Genomic DNA, 24,494 nt, shown 5'->3' with positions numbered 1-24,494 from the left:
ATCATATTCCAACAGAACACTCTAGTTAAATTCAGAAAATAAATACGGATGAGGATTACTCCATGTAGAGAATCACTTAAAAGCATTTTTGAACTTTACTGTCGTAAAGATGAACATGTTACTGATTAAATAACACCAGGATAAAGCAGCTGAAATTGTAACTGTCCTACTGTCTAAATAATGCAGACATTTGTAGAAAATCAAACAAGAAAAATTAATGTACTTTGTAAATTTAATTATTCAATAGACTATCCTCAGTAATTTAGATAATTGTCAATTTTCCCTTTTATTTTGTACCATGTCATAATTTTCAAAGCGAGAAACGTAGCAAGTGTAATAAACATATAAAACGGAATAACGCTAAGGACACAGTCCTTAATGTTTTCTTCTCTATTCACACTCACTGTCTTGATGATCCCACTCAGGTTCATAGCTTTGGATACCACCTGTACACCAATTATGGCCGGTTCTAAATCTCCAGCTCAGACCGCTCTCCAACCTCAATTTCTGTATCCAACTACCTTTATGACGTCTCTGTATGGATGTCTAATAGTTCAAACTCACCATGTCCAAAACTCAACTCTTGGTCTTCCCTTCCAAAATCTCAAATCGCTTTACCTAATTTTCCCTCTCAATGGAAGACAACTTCATTTTTCCAGTTGCTCAGGACAAAATATGAGTGACCCTTGACTCGTGTCTTTTTCTCAAATGCACTTAATTGATCAGTTAATTCTTCCTGTTGGCTCTACTATCAAAACACATCCAGAATCTGATCATATGGCTCTACTACCAACTCTACTAGCCCGTGCTGATTCACTGTTATCTCTTGCTTGGACTATTGCAATAGCCTCCTAACTGGAGACCCTGCTCCCCACTTTGTCTCCCTAAAAGATTGATCCCATTAAATATTAAGTCAGATCTTCTCTTTTACTAAAATCATCCAAGGCTTCCTATTTCTACTCAGCATGAAAACTAACACCTTCATAATAACCCCTACGAACTGGTCCTCTACATCCTCTGTGACTCATAGCCTTCCAGTCTCTCCGCTTTGATTACTCAGTTCCAACTGCATTGGGCATGCACATAGGGTCTTTCTTCACTGCTCTTTTACACTTTCCTTCCAGATGTCATGAGGTCATATTTGAATGAAACCAAAAGGGATCCTATTAAAAATCACAAACCCTCTTCTCCACAACCACCTATCCCAATTTCCTGCTATGCTGTTCTATTTTTCTACTTTTCCTTGGCAATGATCACACTGTAACATTCTCTGTACTTAGTTATCACGTTTATTGTCTCTCTCTCCTCTGCTAGAAAATAAGCACCATGCATTCAGGGATCTTGGTTTGTTCACTTGTGTATCTCAAACACTTTGATCCATGTCTGGAACATAGTGAACATTCAATACATATTTCCTGAACAGATAGGAAAGGTAGACTTATTATATATGCCTTACTTGATGACAAAAATGGAACAACTCTAAGACTAAAATTAGACCTATTTTAGTTTTATAAAGGGCTTTAAAATTTGTTTTCTTTTTCCACTGGATGGAAACGTGAATATTTTTCGAAAATACACACTGAGGCATATAATACCTAACACTAATGGAAAAACATTAATAAATAAGCTTTAACATCTCATACTCCCACACATAACACATGTCTACAGATTTGAGAGCTTGCCTATAGATTCTAACGCCAGCACAATCCCTTCGTTTGTCCTTAGGCAGGCAGTCCAGGCAGACACTTTGGCTATACCCCTGACCGGCTTATTTTGAAATGAAGCTTTATATCTTCCCTGAGTACAGAATAACGATCAAAGCCCTAGCTTGGAATTTTAATTAAGTACCATTATTGGTTTTGGAAGATGAGTGTTTTCACCTGATCCCCTTTTGACAAATGTCATTTATTGGAGATTCAAAAGGGAGAATAAGGGCGGCCTCTGGGTGCAATCCAAAGGGAAGGTTCAGAGATGAGCTATCATTATCTGACGCCTCTAGAGGGCAGCAGAGGCACTAGAGGCTCGATTCCTTTGCAAGTAAGAGTCGCTCCTGTACACAAACCATAAACGGGGTTTTATTGAATAAATAGCTGTGCCATGGTTTACTTAGAGACATGAAGCAAATAACCACAAGTAATATGGACATATATTATTATTTGTTAAGAGAGCGAATCTTAAATTTAACTTTCTGAATGCTAAATATATCACACTGAGATGCATGCCTCCTCCAAAGCATGGTAACCTGAAGCTCGCCAGATTTGGTCCCAGCAGTGTAATTCTTAGCAAGCTGTGTTGAGAGTGACTTTGCGATATAACTGCTGCCAGTGGCAGCTCCCCATGGGCAGGGAACGCTATCTTCTTCCGGAGAACGGAGCGCTCACCTGCCGGCTGCCACCTCTTCTTCTTTCAAGTTTCCAAACACGTATACGGGTTTTCTATTTCATATCAACTTTAAGACCTTGTGGTAAATGTGTCTAACTATCAGGACTCAAGTTTTCTCCTATGCCATAGCTATTACCCAGTGTTGAAATACAGGTCCCTTTACAAAAATTGCAAAGCGTTCAGAAATAGATTGAATTACAAATAAATAATTATTAGTAATGTTATTAGCACCTTCTCTACATTTCCAATGGGAGGTGCAGGGTAAATGGGTAGGAACACAGAATCTGAAAGCAAATAACCTGGATTCAAATCCCAGCTCCACAACTAACTGGCTGTGTGATGGTGAACAAGTTATTTCATCTCTCTGTGCCTCGGTTACTTCTTCTGTAAAATGGAGAAAATATGAGTACCTACCTCATAGGGTTGTTAGGAGAATTTAAGGAGTTAATATATGTAAAATTCTAAGAAGAGTCCTTTGCATTTCCTAACCACCACGGAAGAGTTAGCTTTTATTATCTAGGATCTCAGAGTCATTTGCAAGTACTCACGCTTTTCCCTCCTTCTCTCCTCCTCGATAGTCAATGTGGCACAGCAGAGACCAGGGTTCAGATAGCATCACCCCACACGGGCTTCTGAAAAGAAGGAGCATTTCCCACTTCACCCAAAACACAGAGGAAGACAACTATACATCTCCTGCATTCCCTACGCCTTCCCCTTTAAGTGCTGTTCTGTCTAGTCGCTGTCTCTATCTTTGTGCCACTTTCTCTGGACCAAGGTTGTAGCTGATTCTCTTGACGCAGGTTGGTTACCACCTGTTTCTCTCCTGGTCAACCGCTCTAGCACAGCCATTCTCAAACTCTTGAGGAGATCATTTCATTGTCCACCCACCGTTATGCACAGCATTTCATCTTTTTATGAGGTGGAAAGATATAGACAAGTATTACGCACACTCCCTATTTTAAAACAGCAAAATAAGAGAATTCCCTTAGGAAAAATAGTGAACTCCTTTCAAGTTTAAAAAAATGTTTTAAAATGTTTCAGAAAACAGGTAGCGTTATACCAAAACCAAATTTTAAAAATCACATTGATGATTTGGAGAAGAAAATAAACTGAAAAACAGGAGATTACGAGGATGGTGAGTATACGAGAGAGATCCAAGATGGCGGAGTAAACACGGTGCGAACCTCCTTTCGTGAACACATTAAAATTACAACTAAATTATAGAACAATCAACCTGGAGAACTATCTGAAGTCTAGCCGAACAGAAGTTTTATAACCAAGGATATAAAAAAGAAGCCACGTTGAGACTGGGCAGAGGGGTGGAGACACAGAACTGGCTGCCTGAAACCTCCGTGTGGCGGTTGAGAACCGGAAGGGATATCTCGGCCACAGAGATTTGCTCCCCCCCCCTTCCCTGTCCCCAGAAACAAGAGACCTCAGCCCCACACTGGCCTCCCCAGCCCAGAGTACTGGTGTTGCAAAGAGGAGCCCCCACCACATTGGCTGCGAAAAACAGTGGGGATTCGGCCACCGAGGCTGCAGGAAACCCAGGTGTCCTCTTAAAGGAAACCCACTCGCTCGCAGGCACTCACCCTGGGCTCCGGTGGTGGGACAGTGACGTGGAGGGTGTTGGAGACACATGGGGAGACACTGAGTTGTGTGACTGTCGGGTGAGGACTGGAGGAACAGTCACCATTTCCCCGGTGTGGTTTTCCTCCTATTCAGGCGGCAGGCCATCTTTCCTGTGTTAAGCCCACCCCCACAAGCCAAATCTGAATCTGATTGGTCTGATGAGCTCCTCTGGGACCCAGCCCTACCCAACCCTCCCAAATGCTAAAGGCACTTTCTCTGCAAGCAGCCAGCCCCATCCACACTGCACTCTTTCTTGGAAAACTATCAGGGTCTTTGGGCTTCATGTGGACAGCGACTGGCCTCAGTGTGCTCTGAGACTGTTGCTGAGTAGCTCCAGGCTCAGCACTGGCATCACCAAATCTACATTAACCTGGGAGCACAACTCTTCCCACTTTAGTGACTCCCTGAGACCTCGCCTCATCCAACCTGTATATTGCACGAGACTTTATCAGCAGCTGAACCGTAAGGGAACCAGCAGGTGGCAGCAGGCCTCTGGGGTATCCTGGCTTCTTGCGGAGCTACCCCAGGCCCCAGGCTGGTGGCATCATCCTTGATTTGCAGCAAGGCTTCTCCCACTGCCTCCAGATTTAGCACAGGCAGCGAAAAACCGCAGATGGCTTTGAAGCTCCTACCAGATAGTCCTTGGCAGTCGGTGACCTGGGCCTGCACCACAGCCTCCCAAGAGGCTCCAGAGCAAACATACTTGGAGGTGGGCTTCAAACCACAGCAGAGCACCACCCAATTTGTCCCCCAAGTGGCCCACACAAAGGGTGGTCTCAACAAGCACCAGAGCCCACTGGGGCAAACCCCACTCAGTGGGGTAAGCATGCCACACAGCAGCCCATAAGCTGTGGATTGGCCAAACCTCACAGCCAGTCAGCCTGAGGGTCAGTCCCACCCAGTGATGTACAGTGACTGACTGGAGGGTTTGGCCTTGCTTGGCTCAACTACCTATTCCTGGCCTGCTTTCCCTACTCCATAGTGGTCTCTCCTGGAACCACCTCAGGGATAAACCTCTTGTATTTGAACCTTATCTCTGTATCTGCTTCTGGAGACGAAGGACTTCACAGTTAACCCCACAGAGTTTTGAAAGGCTGGGCGAAGGTAATATATCTAAAGCACCGAAAACAGGGTCTGTCATATAGGCAGTGCTACATAAGTATGAGCTATTGTTCTTATGTGAGTTTGGACTTATAGCACCAGGGAGAACTGAAGGAACTATACAGGGACTTCAAACAAGCATAAAGCCACAAACATACAAATTCTTGAGAAATGTTGAGGGAATGGAATAATCCACATAATTGCTTCCATTCACATCACTGGTTGCACCCTTGGCCTTAATTACAAGGGAATAAATGCTTCTGGCTGAGTTGTAATATAAAGAGGCTGCTACTGTGTGCTCCCATGAGACCCACCACAGGCATTCAATTTAGTTAATAAGTATGGATACTAGAAGACTGAAATGTTCTCTCTCCCATGTGCTGTTTTCTTCTTTTTTTTTTCTTTTTTACATAAGTGGAAACTCTTTGGTTCATCCTTTAACCGGGTTTCATGGAGTAGTTGCAAGGTTGCTTGCTTGAAGGTAAGCAGCAGGAGTCTTAAGAACTTAATTTTAAGAAATTCAAAGAGCAAAAAATGCACTTTGTTCTTTGAGTTTCTTAAACCTATATTTCATATCCTTTCATAATAATTTGTCTTTTATGGATAAAATATACACAAATCACTTAGGAAAAAAAGGCATCTGAAATGACCTTGGGCGACCAAGTTCTCCTATTTTTAAATGTCATGCACAGAGTATATTATTAAGATTTCTATATGGTAGCATTTCTAGCATAGCTCAGAAAGAGAATTTACCATTTCTTTATTATTCAGTTCAAATATAAGGGCAAAGAAACTTACTCATAGGATTTCTCTTTTTAAGGTTTTCATTTATCAGCTCCTGGGAAAAAAGAAAACGGATATAGGCAAAATCCCAACATGATAAAACCCAAACTAAAGTAATAGTGGCTGGGGGGGAGGGACCTCTAAGTGAATTATTCTACTCCTAGGTTCTAAAAAAAAAAAAAAAATATTATTCTCTGGTTCTCTCATCTGACCCCACTACAGACTAGCTTTTGTCCACTTCACAGCACTTGGGACATTAATGATCTCCTCCAGGACAAATGGAATGTTCTCTCTTCTACCCTTATTCACTTTAATCTATGTGTTGCTTTTGTTCGACTCAACCACTATCTTCCTCCTCCTCCATAAGCCTTTCTTCTCCTAATTTTGTCTGATCCTTTAGTATTCCTTTTCAATTTTATTATACATTTTAAAAATAAAAAGGAAAACCACAATTACAGATGAGGGGAAAAAAGCATCCAAACCCAAATACTACTTGTATTGGATTCCCCCTACCCGATTTTTTCTGATTGGTGTGTCCATATTATGAATAAAATTTGGCATCCTTCTTTTTCTACCAGATATTTTAATTATTTCACATTTTGCTATATAATCTCTATAACCTCCATCCTTAATTCCTTTTAATAACCTCCTCTCTCTCTCTCTCTGTCTCTCCTCCTCAGCCTGGTCTATTTCCCCATGCAAATTCATTCCTCTCCCCCAACGAATCCGCTGATTAGCCAAAAACTACTTTATATCCCACATTCTCTTTTTATGTTCAAGTCTTCCTTTGATTCTAACGATATGAACACTATTTTTAACAAATAAAGTAAAATAAGACTCCAGTGTCCTACCAAAATATTCATACCAAAATACTGTTTACTCTGGAAGTTAATCTGGCAATTTAGATCAAAGATGTATTGTTTTGAAATGCCTAAAACATATCTTTGCTCTAAATAATTCCTAAGATTTTTTTCAGAGTTCCTATAAAAGTAATGTGTAGGTATGGGCACTTAATTAGTAGTTTTCAACAAGACTGTTACTAGATTAGCATTTTCTAAATTCTGTTCCAAGTAAGACCAGTGAAATACTTGTAACCGTACTATTTAAAAAAGGGTAGAGGTGTGTGTGTGAAGACTTCCATGACCAAAACATTCCAAAAGGTTGGGAAACTTTAATTTTAAAAAGTTTAAAGATTTCTTTACTGTAAGAATTTCTGGAGTCTTTACTATGTTAATTCCAGCACACAGCACAATTGGTCAGTATTCAATAAATATTTGTTAATATATGAATGTGCATCTTGAATCTCCAGGAAATAGTATCACATATAACACTGCCCAAAAGACATGTATTTATCAGATATTCAAACAATTATATAACAGATTATTTATTGCTGTGTTGTCTAGACTGATTACAAACTCCAAACAATCCATGAACTGGGGGTTGGTTAAGTGAATTATGGTACAGTAGAAGACCATGGAGCCATTACAAATTATGATATAGATCAATCTTTATTGACACTAAAAGATGTCACTAATATGTGGGAAAAAGTAGATTATAGAACAGTATGAAATTTGCATGTTACCTCTAAATAGATATACAGATAGGTCACATAAAGGAGATATATATATATATATATATATATATATATATATATATATATATATATATCAGAGTGCCAAAAAAATCATACAAGTAGACACTTTGGTCAACATTGCTCAACGTTGTTCACTGTAATCAGAAGTGTCTGGACACTGACGGTAACCACTTTGAGCACCTCCTATAATTGCTGAAGTCAAACGTGACTTATATTCATTTTTTGTTATTAGTATACATTATTACAATTTTAATACAGTTTTTGTTTCTTAAAATGTGTATACATTTTTTTGGCACCCTCTGCATATGTAACTACAAAGATATTGACCAAAAAGTTTAGAATAATTATCTTTGGTTGGTGCGATTACATATGATTTTTCTCACGTTTTACTTTATATTTTTATTATGTATCCTAATGAATTATTAAGAATGTAAATAAAGATTTAATTTGACAAAGATGCTCATTTCAGTATTATAATAGAAAAATGGACATCAATAGTATCTAACAACAAGGAACTAGTTAAACAGACTATAGTATATCATCGAATATCACGATATGAAGTCATTAAAATGATATAAAATATTTAATGTCATAGAAAGGGATTTACAACATATTTTTTTAAGTTGAAAAAGCAGGTTATAAAACAGCATGTATGACGATCCCATTTTTGTTGTAAAATATTTATATGTTTATAAAGATCGGTATGGGAGGATGTACAACAAAAACTTTGCAAGGCTAATCACTGCGTTTATATGTGTTTCCTTAGCTTTATCAAGGTAATATACCTTGCTTACATAACAACAAAATCAGTGGACTTATCAATGTTTGTTTCCTTAGCACTCTAGGTAACATAAATTATTTATGGTCAAAGAAAAAATAGGATTCAATGAAACTACATGCGTAAATGCTTGCTTAAAATGGTAATATGAATAACACTGTCAGGAAAGGTGTCTAATCTGTTTTCCAAAAATAATGAAATTGTGGTAAAAACAGAAATGAATTTTGTAAATGCCTTTAAAGAAGTCATAGTTTCAATTGCATGCGGCCTTCTATTTCTTGACCTCTAGTAGTCTGGTGTTTTAAATGGAATAGACAAGCACTAGTGTCTGTGACCGAGAACGAAAGGAAATCAAGATGTCATGAATTTAAATATTTAGCATAAGGATATTTGAAGGCGCAACAATCTGCACGGAGGAATAATCCCAGGTAGTTTCTGTAGTGCCATTCTTAACATTCACATCGCTAAATTTCAGAAAATAGTATAATTCATGTAAAAGGTGGTGGGATCCACAGAGGATTGACAATTTTTCCTGTGCCTAGAACATTAAAAAGAATACCATCTACAACCTTCATCATTTAAAAACAAAAGATATTCCATTCTTGAAAAGGTCCTAATCTCAGATTTTTAAAAAAATTCTCTTTGAGTCAGTTTAGCTTTCTAAATATAAGTATCATATTGTTCGTGTTTGTCTAATTTTGCTGCAGACTGGTGAAACCCATAGCAGGCACTAGCGCTACTATGAAGAGTCACCATTATCTAATAAGGGGTCACTGTAAGAAAACACCTCTAGATAGACAGACACTATGTATATTTAATCAGTCAACTATTCAGAAAGTTGTTGAGAAACAATTCAGGGGATTTAAAAACATGAACTAGATTTAACGTTATTTAGGTTGGGCAACGGCAATTTTTTTGGTTGAAGTTAATTTAAATAACAAAACAATAAAACTCAATTGACCTTAATGATCTTCCTTCCCATTTCCTAAACCTCAGTCATGAATGTGTTGTGTTCACAAGTTTTGTCATATTTGCATAACACCCCCTACTCTCATTTAATAGTTTTTTCATTAAGTCTCCTTCCTGGGCAATAGTATCTATGAAATCAGAGGTTTGGTGAGCTAGTGGACACATTTAATCATTACACATTTAGTCATTCTGCCATCTGAAAGGATCTTGTGTATTTCTTCCCACAAACACTCATCTAGTCTAATTTCCTTATTTCATGGAGGCCCAGTGTGTTAAGTAATGTCTTCATTATCTAATGTGTTCATGATCTAACTTGATGAGGATGGCAGAGCAGGTGATGGATTTGAAAAATAACAAAACAAAGGAGATTCTGTTCATGGCCTGATTGTCAGCTTAATTATCTATAAGTTACATATATAACTTCAAAGATGTTGGAACCTATCTCTCTCTCCTATTACCAATTTCTTTTTTTTTTTTACAGTTCTTATATGGCTTTACACTCTCTGCCTTGGATCATCCATTCATCCAACAAATATAAAAGGTGCTAAAAAAAATGTATACACATTTTAAGAAAGGAAAACTGTATTAAAATTGTAATACTCAATATATACCGATAACAAAAGATGAATACAAGTCACATTTGACTTCTACAATTACAAGAGGTGCTCAAAGTGGTTACCATCAGCATTCAGACACTTCTGATTATAGCAAACTACTGCTTGAGTAATGCTAACTAAAGTGTTCACTTGTATACAATTTTTTGGCACCCCCGGTATTTAATGAACACCTACCGTGTGTCGGGCATTGCTTGGAGCAAAACAGACTAATCTCCTTGTCTTCATGAGGTTTATATTCTAGTAGATTTTTATAGCCTTCTAAGTATATGTCATGTTTCATTTTCTAAATTCTAAATTCCTGGAGGACAGATCTGGGTCTGATTTAACTTTGACTCCTCCACAACTATTCCAAAATAGTTCAAATAATTGTCTGGATCTTAAATTAGCTGTATTTCAAGATAAAGTTGTACGCATTTATTTGTTTCAAGCAAAGTAACAAATTCTCTTTTTCCAGTTTAAGAAAAGATTTTGTATTTACCTTAAATTTTAATGATTTCTCAAATCACAAACAGTCAATGTCACTAATCTTTAACGCTCGCAGAAAACTAAACCAAAGATTTTTTTTTTAATGTGTTGTAATAGCTCACAGTTAGGATGATGACAGTTGATCATTTCCAGCTTTGGCATGGATTCTTCTTCTATTGATTTTTTTCCTCCTGTTTTTCTTCCCTCTTATAAAAGAAATAAACTATAGTGATATATTCAAATTTTATGCAAAGATTAAGCCTATAAAACAGGTAGACTAAGGCTTTCCAGCATTAACTATCATGCTTCATCTCATCTTTTTATGGAACACTTCTGCTTTCACTTAAATTCAGTGGGGGCCGGCCTGGTGGCTCAGGTGGTTAGAGCTCCATGCTCCTAACTCCGAAGGCTGCCGGTTCGATTCCCACATGGGCCAGTGGGCTCTCAACCACAAGGCTGCCGTCCGACTCCCTCAAGGGATGGTGGGCTGCGCCCCCTGGGCTGCGCCCCCTGCAACTAGCAACTAGCAACGGCAACTGGACCTGGAGCTGAGCTGTGCCCTCCACAACTAAGACTGAAAGGACAACAACTTGACTTGGAAAAAAGTCCTGGAAGTACACACTGTTCCCCAATAAAGTCCTTTTCCCCTTCCCCAATAAATAAACAAAAATAAAGAAAGAGTATAATTCTAAAAGAAAAAAAAATCAGTGGGGATTTTAGAGAGAGCAGAAAGCTCCAAAAAATCTGGCCCCAGGTAAGCTGTGCAAGGTCACGAGTCTTTGGTAACAAAATCAAATTCTGTGCCCATTCCTCCTCCTCTAACCACTAGATGATACTGGCTCCCCCCAAATAAGAAAGTTAACGATTCTCAAGAAAATAAAAATATGCACAACTTCTAAACTTTGTTATATTTAGTACCTTTAAAAAAAATGAGGGGAAAGCTAGTGAGACTTTCCAGAGATAAAGAAAAAACCTTGTAAGTCTAGATGAGAACCAAATATGTCTGCAATGGGCCTTTTCTTGGGTCTTTGTTGCCTTTGTACTCAATTTTTAGAATCTAGTTAGAACTATCACTTTTCCTGAATGATGAGGACAAACCCAGTTTATGCTTTCTTTCTTTCTTTCTCTGTTTCTTTTTCCCTGTAAATACAAGAGAACGCGGCTGGTAATTTCAGAATTGATTGAACCGACCCACAAATAGTTATTCATGTACTTTTCTCTGGCATTCTTATTCCTCCCACTGATATCAATAGTTTCTTCTTCTATGGTAACTCTGCCTGTAGTGAAAACGCTGCAGTGCGGCTGAGAGGCTGGTGTGAAGACTGTAAATTATGCATTAGGGACGCCCTTGCTGCACCTCTTGCTTGGAAGTAGAGTTTTATTTCTGTTCAGGCCCACTCCTTTGCTTGCCAGCGGGACAACAGAGCATTACATGGGTGCATTTGGCCACCTGGATTCGTAAGCCTTGGAAGTCAACACCTACAATTGACCTACATGATCAGGAAAATAACAATATGCCCCCTCTAAACAACAACAAAAAACACTCACTCCTTTTATACTAGTTCTTAACTATGCCAGAATAAAGGTTCTGATCTTCTAACTTTTCATAGGTTCACTACCTAGAATTGTTTATTCATTCTTGGGATAGGGTGTAAGAAAGTCTAGGAGCTAGATCAAAAACATGACCGGTATAACATACTCTTAATATCCAAGTATTATCACCCATCAAAACTTTATCAGCCCATTAAGCACTTCAGTCACTCAGAAAATGTTTGAGGATCTAACACATAAATAAATATTGAACTATCCACAGAGACTACCAAATAAATGTAACAGTGTCTTCCTTTAAAGATATTTAATTTACATAGGGATACATATATAAAGTTGTTCATTATGTGCCAAGAAGATACAAATAGATAAAACTTACCTTAGGAAATGGAAATTGTTATGGGTATAAATGTTTGGAGAAGCTTCTGAGACTAGGTAGAACTCAAGGTAAGACAGAGATCGGTCTCTGAAGCCAGCAAAACGCTTGTCCTTGATGAACTATATAATAAAAAGCAACTGAAAGTTCAACGGAAGTCTCATTATTAAAGCAGTTCTTGTAAGACATGGGTCTGACAGTAGTAATTAGTGCACACAGAAAGGAGAGAGACCAGACAGGTGAAGCTCATCTGTAGATGCATGTGGGTCAAAAACTAACAATTTTCCTGATGCGTCTTCATTTTCCCTAGGTGGTGAAAACGTCATGTGAGTCAGTTCCCTGGGGTGGCCTCTTTCATTTGGGTGGCACCGTGATGTTAAGGCAGTAAGTGATTGGCAGGGCGTGGAACATCTGGTCCTTGGCACCAGTCCAAACTGTTCTCCGCACTGTTCCCTTGTTCTCATCCACAGTGGCTCTCTGGGATGCCTCACTTGTCTGATTTAGGGCTCCTCTGGTGTGCATGGGATCTCTCTCCTGCTTCCCATGGGAGATCCCAGAGAGGTCTCACCCCACACACCCAATTCTAGTATGCAGGGAATTCTGGGGTCTACATGAGATTAGGGCTTAAGTTATCGCTGTTCTGAAGCCCCTCAACCTTATGGAGTTTTGTTATGTTATCCCACTCCTCCAGGGTCCAGCCTGGAGGGAAACAAAGCTGAATGCCTTTCTCAGTCCCCAACTTCCCTCTGGCTTTCCTTCCAACTCTCCCTCTCACCTGAGGCCTGGAGAATCTCTCCTGGGCAGAGGGAGCCCTGGGCGCCTATATCATCATGAATTTGCTATGATTGGAACCCTGAGTCTCCTGAAGCCCAAGAGCCTTTTCACTCCTAAGTCACAACATCATTTCTTCTCGAGTCAATGCCACTCACATAAATGGGAGGCAAGGGGTATAAAAGGAAATGAGGAGCTGGATGGCAGATCCTTGGCTGTCTCAAAACATGACTGCCATTGCAGTAATCCAGAAGTGAAGCGTACGCGCTGAATGCCATCAGAGTGGAAATGAGGGGAGATTAAACTATAATAGAAATACAGGGAAGAAATAACAAGATCTTCTTTGTGGAACACTCACAGCACGGAAGGTGGGAGGACATGAACTCCAGGGATTGGCTGGAGGTGATGTCGGCTGTCATCGAGCGTATGTTTTCATGGCTCGTAATACTCTTTCTCCTTTCCCTTCACTCTCTAATTCCTAAGTCCTGTTGGATCACGTCCACCAAACGTCTTGTCTGGCTCCGTAGTGCCTGTGCAGTGCACCCAGCCCTGTGCTCACGGCGTCATAGAACGCTACTTCATGGGGCCACTCCTGCTGGCCCAGCCTCACCCGAGCCTATGGCTGGAGCTCTGGCCAAAGAGTCAAGCAGCGTGGAGCAGTGGTTCAGAGCATGGACGGACGGGTCACACACAGCTCGCTTTGAGTGCCACCCCCTCTTTTGGACGTTATTTAACCATAGTGATTCAGGGTCTTCATCTTCAAGATGTGGTGAGGAGGATTAAGTGAGTATATATTTACAAAGTGCCCGGGTACATCGGAAGAGCTATGGAAGTGTTTGTTAAAGAAAAAGAATTCTCTGGATCGTCAAGTTCTCTTCTACCTCAGTGAATTTACACCTGCAGGATCTTAAACCCATTTTGGGGGGCCTTCTTTCCCTTGGTCAATCTTTATCTTCCTTCTAGTCTTTCAGTTCCTCTGTGAAGCCTTTCTGCTATACTTTGTTCGACTTCCTACTAAAACTTCTATTGTATTATAATTTGTGTTAGTTTCCTATGGCTGCTGTGACAAATTACCCCAGAATGGGTGGCTTACTACAACAGATATTTATTCTCTTATGGTTCTGGAGGCTGGAAGTCTGAAATCAGCATCAGTGGGCTGAACTGGAGGTGTTGGCAGGGCCACACTCATTCCAGAGGCTCTTAAGGGAAAATCTGTGACTTGCCTCTTCCGGCTTCTGGTGGCCATCTGCATTCCTGGGTCAGTGGGTACACCACTCTGGCCCTGTGATAACATTGCTGCCTCCTTGTCTGTCTGTGGGAAATCTCCTCTGCCTCTCTCTTGAAAGGACACTTGTGACTGCATTGAGGGCCAGCCCTGATAAACCAGGGTAATCATGCCACCTCAAGATCCTCAATTTAACACATCTTCAAGACCGTCTTAAACCATGAAAAGTAACGTTTACAGGTTCCAGGGATTGGGACCTAATACCCTCGGTTGCCATTCAGCAGCTACTACATAACTGTTTGCATGTATGTTGGTCTTTTCACCTTTGTAGAACAAGGGTCTACCCCAGTCTAAGCATATAATCTATAATCAATAACTGAGATACATGGAGAGGTAGGCTGGTGTAGGGTGTAGGTCCATTGCCCGTGTTTATCAGGATTCCATCTTTGTTAAGGCTTGACTGCCCTAGGCCAGAGCTATTAATATTTCTTTCATGTGCTAATCTGTGGTTGGAAGGAAATTTTACTCACGAATTAAACCAATTTCTAGGTTAGAGATATTAAGCAAAGGGGGCCTTTATCCTTGTATCACTTCTGAGCTACAGTGAGGTGACCAAAAAACTCCATTCAAACTCCATTCCTTCCAAGCCATGGGACAGAAGGAAAAGATGGAGGGACCCTGACAGCTGGAAGGCGACTTGCACGGAATGTGAGAATGTGGAGTGGCAGACTGACAAGCATGAACTGAATCAAGAGTGCTGTCATCAGTTTGCCCAGGCTGGTTTGTTGCCATTCCGTCACCATGTATATTAAACATAGTTTTCTTCATAATTTAAAGCTCCTCAATTCATAGCTGTTGCTTCATGACCATTTCCCCATCTCTAGTCACTTGAGTTCAGCACAACCATTTTTCTGAAATGAGGATGTTTCTTTTCCATTGTTCTTAAATCACAGGAATACATGTTTCACCCACAAGAATAAGTCTGTTCCAGTCACCAAGTACCTGGAAAGACAACTCAGTAACCACACTATTGCTTTTCTCAGCGGTTAGAAACCTTTCTTTATGAAAGAGGAAAAAAATCAGGTACTTGCAATAAAAAAAGTAAACAAGGAGATTACTTTGCACAATTACTCCTTGTAACTTGTGTACTGTTTATAATTGTTTCTTTACTTTTATGTCATCTTTTCACCTTTGTGCTGGTTGGAGCCCCCAGAATCTGAAAGTTAAAAAAACTATAGAACCCAAAAATGTATCCAAGATTTGCCTAGGTTGGCACATATTCAGAAACTTCTAAGGTTTGAGAAATTTCTTTCATTAACATATAATATCCATCTGTAATAAAACACAACAATCAGCATCGATTTAGACAGCAGCATGACTGGCATAAAGCTCACCTACCAGAGTAGTCTGGCACCTGTTGGAGGATTTTTGGTCAGAGCAGACTCCTGTAGCTTGACCAACAAGGAGAACCACTTACCTCCTAAAATCAGCTCAGACATCACTCTCCCTCTAGCTCTGCTCCTGTCACTCTGTCTTTCATACAGATTATACCTATGGATCTTTGCACATGCTGTTCCCTCTGCTCAGAATACTTGTCCCCCTACTCTTGATTGAATTCTGTTCATCTTTTGGATTTAGTTCAGGCATTACTTTCTGAAAAGCTTTCCTAGACTAGTTTACATCCTCTAAGCACTGCCTTAGCACTTGAGACCACTGAGTTTGTATTTGTGTGAATATGTGATTAATGTCTGCTTGCTCTAGACCATACAAAGCACTCTGAGGGCAGGGAATCAGTCCTAAGTCAGTTTTTGTTACCATTATATCACCAGCCCTTATCACTGTCATTGGAACATAGTACGCACGTCATGAATATTTAAATGTTGAATGAATATGTGGTGGCATCTCATGCTAGCTCTGCCCACCACTGGGTTGTTAAGGCAAGTTATTTAACTTCATAGGGTCTCACTTTTCTCATTAGTAAGAAAATGCTTCCTCCAGTTCCAAAATTCTAGGATATTTATGGTTCCTGTCTCGAGCATACAAGATTGATCCGGCTATAGTTAGAAAGCCAACATTCTGTGTTATCTGCCTGCCTATATCTCCCCATATGGAGACCATATGCCAAGCAACAAACTGGAATTACTCTGACATACCTTTGTTTCTTTCCCTAATGCCACTACCTCATTTTGGCTTTCTTTATCTCCCATTTAAAATATTGGACATGTTCCCTTACATGCTGGTCCTGTGTTCGGTCCTCTCCCCTGCCAGTCTATCTGCAAAGCTGCCAGGGAACTCAGTCTAAAACACTGGACCCCTCTGCCTAAATACTTTCAGTGACTCCCACACATCTGGGACAAAATTCACCCTTTGAGAGGATGCCCTTCCACTGTTCCCGCCTCACCTCCTGCCCTCTCTGTCCCACTCAGAATCACACGGGGGTGGGGGAGAGGAGCGGTACAGTTACATGCTCTTCTTTCAGGTCCCTCTGCCTGTACATGCTGTTCTCTGCCTGGAAAACCGTTCTCCTCTCTTACAGTTGCAAAGTCCCGTCCATCCTTTAGGCTCAGACCAAACCCTCACTGCCCAGGCTGAGTTTGTCACTCATTGCCAGTATTCCCACAGAACACTTTGTACAAGCTAGCATAACACTTAGTAAGCTGTATTTGTTTGCAAAGGGACATTTGGGGTGAGTGCATGGGCCTCAAATTCAGACTGACCTGAGGGTGAAACCAAATTCTGCAACTTACTGTGTGGCCTTGGAAATTATTCTGCATCTTAGTTGTCTAATTTTGGAAATGGGAGACATACCACCTAGCTCATTGGGTGGCTGTTATTATAGATTAAATGAGATACTGTGTTTCATGCACTTAGCACAAAGCCTGATCCATAATGCTCAATAACTAATGGTTAATTATTAGCATGTGAATGTGTTGAATGCAAAGACCCAGGCCTACATCTTGTCCAACTCTCTATCCTTGTGACTAGCACATAGTATGAGCTCTCAGCGAATGCTTCTTAAATGTATAAATGAAATCGTATCCCTAATGTATTTTTCTGTACAGGAAGGATACAGGCTTATTCATTTTAGGAATTTCACTGAAGTGGCAACCATTCTACGGATCTTATGACATACCCCAAATCATATTCGTCTTTCCTTTTGCTGAACTAGTCCTGAGCTTACACAGGTTACATAGTTTGAGAACAGACGCGTTTTAAGTGTTTTCTATTCTCTCTTTATGCTTTTAGTCTTTACTGAACGCACATCAATTTCAGCCTTTCCATAAGCCTATGGGCACACAGAAAACGCCCTCCTTTTTCATAGGAATAACATCAACAGCACGCATGGGTACAGCACGTATGTGCCAAGCACTGTTGTCCTATGAGCTTTAGGGGTTTTAACATCCTCTAGGAGACGCATAACCTGACTTTTCTAACGTGACAGTCAGTGAGTGGTCAAACTCTGGCCACAGCAGGGCCTTGCCCCAACAAGCCCTTAAGTTCCTTGAAGGCAACGTTATCTCTTGGCTTCCTGGGCAGTGTCTGACCTCAGTGTCTGACCTCCACGGCCCTGTGCATTTCCTCTTCCGTCCCTGCAATTAACTCCCACTAGAGGGGCAGAGGGATGATTATGTTCACACCGAACAAAACTCGAGAGGCTCCCTACACAGTTTAAAAACCTTTAACCTTAAGGAAGCACCCTTAAATCCTCAGCACATCAAACTTTTCTACTGTCATTTCTCTTCCGTGTTCCCGGATGACTCCTTCTGGGGTCTCTGACGGGGACACATGCACATAAGGCTAAAAACCACCTTTGCCCCCTTCAAGTTACCAAGGACAGGTCGTCCTATGGGCCAAGCCGACTGTCCAGGGGACGCCTTGGATACTTGTCCCCGTAGGCGACCCTGTCCTGCCCACGGGACGGGGGACAGCGTCCGCTGTCTCCGTGGAGACGCGGCGGAGGCGCAGACGTCTCACGTCCTCCTTCCAGGAGCCGCACAAGCTGCAACTCTTTGTCGCGGCCACACCGGAAGCGGCCCCGAGCGCGTGCGGGGCTGCCGCCGAGGGTCCCGCGCTGCAGGCGGGACCGCGGGTCTTGTCCCCCTCCCGCCGGGGGCGCGCGAGGACCGGGCGGGGCCGTCGTCCCTTCCGGGGAGCGGTGGCCGCCGCCGCGTCGGCCGGGCTGCTTCCCACCCCGCCCCCCGCAGCTCTGGGTGACGCGTCTCCAATAACAGCGCGCGGGGAGCCGCAGCTCCGGGCTCAGCCAGCGCCGGGCGCCCCTCCGCGCCAGCCCGCCCGCCCCGCCGCCACCATGCGGGCCGAGGGATACGGCGGCCTGGAGCGCTTCAGCAGCCCGGGCAAGGGCCGGGGGCTGCGGGCCCTGCAGCCCTTCCAGGTGGGGGACTTGCTCTTCTCCTGCCCGGCCTACGCCTACGTGCTCACGGTCAACGAGAGGGGCAACCACTGCGAACACTGCTTCGCCAGGTAGGCGGCGGGCGGGATCCGGGGGCGCAGCGCCGGGGCTCGGACCGCGGCGGGAGGAAGTGCGCGCGGCGCGCAGGGTCCTAGCGCCGGACTCCGGGGGGGCGGGCGGGGCTTTTTAACCCCACGCGGGGCTGAGCCACGTGCGATAGGAAGCCGGAGGCAAGTTCCCGCCGCATGCTCTGCCTGCATGGCACGTTTTCAGACTTGCTTACGCAGGATGTACCTACCTGGGAGGGCAGGGTCCTGCTCTCCATCGCGAGCTCAGAGCTGGGCTTGTTCCACGCTTGGCCGGGCGCTGCCCCAACTCGTTGCATTGCCAGCGGGGGGCCCCCGGTACTTGTGCTTCCTGCGGCTTGTTCTGTTCCCCACAGCCCAGCCCTGCCGCAGACTTGCTGTTTCCTTCAAGGAACTTAATGACACTTAACATTTCGTGTGAAGTATATGGCCCCTCTTCTTCTTTCTTAGTCTCTACACTTGGTGTTTGGAGGGAAGCCAGAGGGGCGCCACCAGACCCCCGGGATTTTGAGGGTCTGCACTGATGGGATGTATCCAGCTCAGGTTTGGGACGGGTAGACATGGTCGCTGAGGGGATTAGGAAAAATGTGTGGTTGAACGTAGCATTTAATTGTAGCATATTACATGTATACGTGTCTCTGTTCGTATATGTGCATATTTATTCACATACATCAACACAATTATAGCTTCAAGTCTTATGATAGTTTTAGATTTGAAAGGCACATTAGAAATTACCCCATGGATCCTTAGATTAAGGAACAATACTAATATGTCCATCCGTGTCTACATCTATAAATCTCCTATAGTTTGAAAGTATATGTAATTACAAATAAAGCTACTATAAACAAACAAACAAAAAAAGAAATTACCAATGCGAGATCAAAAGACACACACAGTCTGAAAGTAAAGGAATGGAAAAAGATATGGCGTGAAAATGGAAACAAGATAAAAATAGCTGGGGTTGCAGTACTTATACCAGACAAAATAGACTTTAAAACAAAGGCTACCACAAGAGACAAAGAAGGACCTAGTAAATTCCACTTCTGGGTATTTATCTGAAAAAACCCAAAACGCTACTTTGAGGAGACGTGTGCATCCATATGTTCATTGCAGCACTGTTTACAATGGCCAAGATGTAGAGGCATCCTGGGCGTCCATCGATGGATGAATGGATAAAGAGTAGGTGGTACATGTACACAATGGAATATTGCTCGGCCAGGGAAGGGAGTAGGATCTTGCCATCTGTGGCAGCATGGATGGACCTGCAGGGTATTATGCTGAGTAAAGTATGTCAGACAGCAAAAGACAGATGCAATGTGATTTCACTTAAATGTGGAATCTAAAGAGCAAAACAAACAAAACAGAAACAAAGTCATATATACAGAGAACATTTTGATGGTGTTCAGACTGGGGTGGGGGGATGAGAGGGCAGTTGAGAATGGGTGAAAAAGGGAAAGGGATTAAGAAGTACGAATTGGTTGTTACAAAGTAGTCATGGAGATGTAGGGAATAGCATAAGGAATAAAAAAATAAAAAAAGGAGAAGAAAAGAAATTTCCAATGCAACACTCTCTCCATTTTACAGGCAAGAAAACTAATACCCAGAGAGGAAGTGTAACTGTGTATACATAGTCACACCTACAGTTAAGAGAATGAAATCTGGTCTCTTCAGTTCTGTTCATTTCCCACGTAGTTAGGTGCTCAGTAAAATTAGTGAGGCAGGAAGCATGGTTTTGGCATTAACTCTGTACCTGGCCTTCCACTACTCTCTGAGAAGTGGATCCTGCTGTACTTTCTTTGAACCTCAGTTTCTTTATCTTTGAAATGGAGATTCTTGGGCTAGATGAAGTGAAGCTGAAGTCCTGCAGGTACCTTTTGAATACAGGTCTCAAGTCCAGCATATGCTGAAATGCTCTACCTCTGAGACCTGTGCACCTTATTCCGTAATAAGACATAGTAAAAAAAAAAGGGGACAAACGCTAAATACTATAGTAATCTTGCCCAGACTCCCTACCCGAGCTGTCTTCCGCTTGGGGGGACCTGGAAAGGAACTAGACACAGAATCATACCGTGGGCAGCTGAAGGGCTGTATGTGATGTGGCTCTTTGAATTGGTGAGCCAAGAGCTAAAGGGTCACGGCACCACTTTGCGACGTGTGAGTGAAGTGAGCATTGGGTTTTCCCAAAGTTAAAAAGGCTGCTGTGACTGGTCCCCTTGATCTTCTGAGCCTTGCTGTGGCTCAGAGTCTGAAGCAGCGTGGGTGTCTGGAGTGGCAGGAGCAGAGCAGGGTCACCAGTCGCAGAAGGTGCCTCCCTCCCTTCATCAGGGAGCCTGGTGATTCCTGGAGTCCATCGTGTGAAAGAAGACTGCAGTGCCAGGTACATAGTAGGTACTCAGATGGTAGTACAAGTCCACTTCTCCAGTGAATCACAAATCAAATCCCTCTGGGTTCAGAGCGGGAGAAGCAGAGCTGAGAGATGCTTCTCTTTAGTTGTGAATCTCCTGTCTACTCCACATACCCCCAACCTTAGAACATTAATATGCAGTCAGATGCAACTTGGCAGATCACCTTGCCGCATGTGACAAAATGTGCTTTCCTCCCCCCATTTTCTGAATGACTATTTGCTAGTGTCACTAACTGTTGCCTTAAACCCCTCACCAGGGGTGGTTCTACTACACCTCCTCCACGTTTCTCTGTTGGCTTTGGTGAACTTGTCAGCACCCACACTCACTTCCTCTCCTCCCAACGAGTCATTGGAAGTCAACTGGAATAATATCCAAGAAATAATGATAAAATGATACCTATAAAATTAGAAATATCATCATACTCCACTCTATGATATTAAATCTGATTCGTTTAGAATCAGTGGTTAGACCATTCTCACAAATTTAGCACCATTTCCTCTGTCAGCTGTTTGTCTGTGACTGAGAACAAATCAATCTGTCCACCTGTCCTAGAGGAAGGCATACGAGTCTCCATGGTGCCTCAAGGGAGTAGCAGCAGAATTTTCAAATAATTGAAGCATACAGGGCAAATCTGCTACTTCCTCCCTCCATCCCACCCCCCCCACAAAAAAGAAAACTACTCCTTATTCTTTCTTGTGCCAAAAGTTTTTAACGTAGACAATATTGCTTAAGATAAATAAGCCACTAGAGATTTTCCCTGTCATATTAATTGTGTCAGGGTTTAACTTATTTTGAAGGAAAATAAGTGATTTTTTTTTTTTTTTCCTCAGGAATAAGTATGTTCTATTAGTTGAAAAATAATGGGAAGTTTCTTAGGTCACAGTGGTATTTTTACTGTTAGGACAATTCAGACAAAGGTGTATTTCTGGGAGTTTTAAATTTGTATCACATTCTCTCAGTTTTGGTGGGTGACTCTTGGGAAGATGTGTATGTTGCTTCAGCTGCTAAAAGGCAGGTTCTAAAAATGTAAGAATGGAAATGTTCCAATTGGGAGCTGTCCTTATCAGACCTCTTAGATACATTTTATGCACCTGTGCATGCACACGGACATGTTTTTGGGCCATTGGCCAGCATTTTGTGGCAGATTTTTTTGCATTGTATTTCAAACTTGATATTGGACGTATGTTATTACACTTGACGTTACTTGTCTCAGAAAGGGAAAAACCTGTGTCCCACCTGTGTGCAGTTCCTCAGGTGGACAGATATCCCCCTGTTGACCTTTTATTCTCTTGACTTATGGGTCATTTAAATACAAGAATATTGTCTTTTTTTGTTTGTTCAGGGTGTTGGGGTGGGGGTGGAGAGTGGAGTAGGAAGGCCCACTTAACCTTGGAATAAAGCTGTTGGAACCCAGTTTCAAGGAATTTATATTATGTCTGGCTCATTCAGAGTGGTGGTTTTAAAAATGAAAATGTTTGCATAATCTAGATGTTCCAGTTCAGCAGCTGTCAAGACATAACATCCCCAGATTTATTCTGTAGCAGTATTCATCTCCTCTTTCCCATTGTTGTACCAAACTGGCAAAGTAATCTTTAGTTGGTCTTAATGTGTATTGAGAGCCATGAACTCTTGATGCTGTTTTCCGAAGGTTCTCTGAAATAGCCCTGGTCCTATCTGCCTGAAGCTGCCCATCAGAAGGGGTGTCATTGTCCCCAGGGCTGCTGTGATTCTATTTATTCCCAGAACATTCTCTGAGAATTGGAGAGTCTCTAAGAGGAGAAATGGCTTCTCATGTCCTCAGGTTATCTTGCTTTGTGAATGAAAAATCGGACACCCACTCAATAAAAGATTCCCTCCTTTTTCCATTGTATTTTTTTTTTAAATGGGTAGTAAGATTAAAACACACAAAAAACAGGTTTCCTCTGAAAAGGTCACATTAAAAGAGACAAATTTCAGCCATCGGTCTATTAAATGAAATGTTGTGTCGTCACTTTCAACATTTCAATATTTCAAGTTTCTTCTTTTATTTGGAGACGGCCCAGGAGGGGCTTTGTTGCCAGATTGACGTGGTTTGAATTCTGCTTCATTCCTTCCCGATGATTTGTCTTTACGCAAATTAAATAACCTCTCTGAACTCCCAGGTTCCTTTATGTGTAAAATGTGCACATTAATACCCTCCTCCTGAGCTAGTCCTGAGACAGTGGAAGTCAAGTGTATCACACAGCCCTGACACGGAGTACGCTGTCAAAATTGGCCTGGTGGCTTGCTCGTACTTGTTTGATGAGCTCTGCTGGTTAAATGTCAACTAGTGTGATGAAATATTGTAATCTCAGGGACATTTGTGTGGCAGTGGGGTTGGAGTGGGGGATACTGGGAAGGAAACACTTGAAATTGTTGACCAATGGAATCATCATTCAGATGGCATGTTGACTCAGAGCTAAAAGTCACAGTTCTTCACCTCAGGTCCCCAGAATAATCATGGGTGTCTGGGGTCAGTTCTCCGTATTTTTCAAAACGTAATAGAAAAAAATGATATAATAAACCTACACAGGTTAAGCTTTTTAAGAAAAGATCCTTTGCTAGCTCCAAAGTACTTAGACACTGTAATACTCTTTTACCATGAGATTAAACAAATATTTGAAAAGAGAAATGGAAGAAAACAGAGTTTTCCACATGGCAAGGAAACCAGGGCTGCTCTCTGCTCTCTCCTTTAAGACTAAGGATGTGCCAAGCGCTGTGACATGCGTATTTTTCATATGCAGGGAACATAATTTATAGCTTATGGGGGCTCAGTGACCAAGCTGTCTGTTTGGAAATGATTTTGAGATGAAAGAGACAGAACAGCAGCAGGATATCCTGAAGTGAAATTCAAACCCTGGTGAGTTAAAACCACCATCTAACACTTTTCCCTCCCAAAAGCAATTGCACAAAATCCTCTCAATCAAAAAAATTCTGAAGATCCCATATAAAATGATATTCCTTTAACTCATGTTGCTCTTTGCAGCTCCTAAAGCATTTCCGGGCACATTCTTATTTTGATCCTCCCAAGGGTGGCTGGTGTAGAGAGGGCCTTATCCCGGTTAGGTAGGAAGAAACTTGAGCATTGGACAGGTTAAGTTGTTTACTTGAATTGCTCGTTGTGTGTGTGTGTCAGGTGTTTATTGAGTGCCTCTTAAAGGCTGGGCTCTGTGTCTACGGATGGAGCCCTGTCTTCCTTTCTGAGTATAAGCTTCCTCCCCCTGCCTGCTTTGGCCTGAATCTACAGCACAGGTCACACGTGGACACCACGACTGAATTCATCTCTGATTTCTCCTCGAGTGAATGCAGTTTTTAGCACTTCCTTTCCTTTCC

The 24,494-nt window shown here is 42.0% G+C and overlaps 1 protein-coding gene and 1 long non-coding RNA gene across 2 annotated transcripts in view; one reads left to right on the top strand and one right to left on the bottom strand.

Moving 5' to 3' along the window:
- The window catches only part of LOC109450574 (uncharacterized), a 170,453-nt gene extending 152,316 nt beyond the window's left edge, over positions 1–18,137 (bottom strand). Inside the window, exons 1-4 of the long non-coding RNA XR_002137862.2 lie at positions 12,249–18,137; positions 10,444–10,527; positions 5,914–5,953; positions 2,931–3,014 (exon numbers count right to left, since the gene is read on the bottom strand). This is a non-coding gene — a long non-coding RNA (uncharacterized LOC109450574). The remainder of the gene's footprint in view (positions 1–2,930; positions 3,015–5,913; positions 5,954–10,443; positions 10,528–12,248) is intronic.
- Positions 18,138–18,210: 73 nt separating this feature from the next.
- Positions 18,211–24,494, top strand: part of SMYD2 (SET and MYND domain containing 2) — a 50,551-nt gene continuing 44,267 nt past the window's right edge. The window contains exon 1 of the mRNA XM_019738078.2: positions 18,211–18,723. Coding sequence (XP_019593637.1) covers positions 18,551–18,723 — 173 coding nt within the window. The 5' untranslated portion in view covers positions 18,211–18,550. The remainder of the gene's footprint in view (positions 18,724–24,494) is intronic.

This window comes from Rhinolophus sinicus, linkage group LG17, assembly GCF_036562045.2.
Source record: "Rhinolophus sinicus isolate RSC01 linkage group LG17, ASM3656204v1, whole genome shotgun sequence".
Lineage (NCBI taxonomy): Eukaryota > Metazoa > Chordata > Mammalia > Chiroptera > Rhinolophidae > Rhinolophus > Rhinolophus sinicus.
Note: the sequence above shows the minus strand (reverse complement) of the source record. Positions and strands in the feature narration are given on the sequence as shown.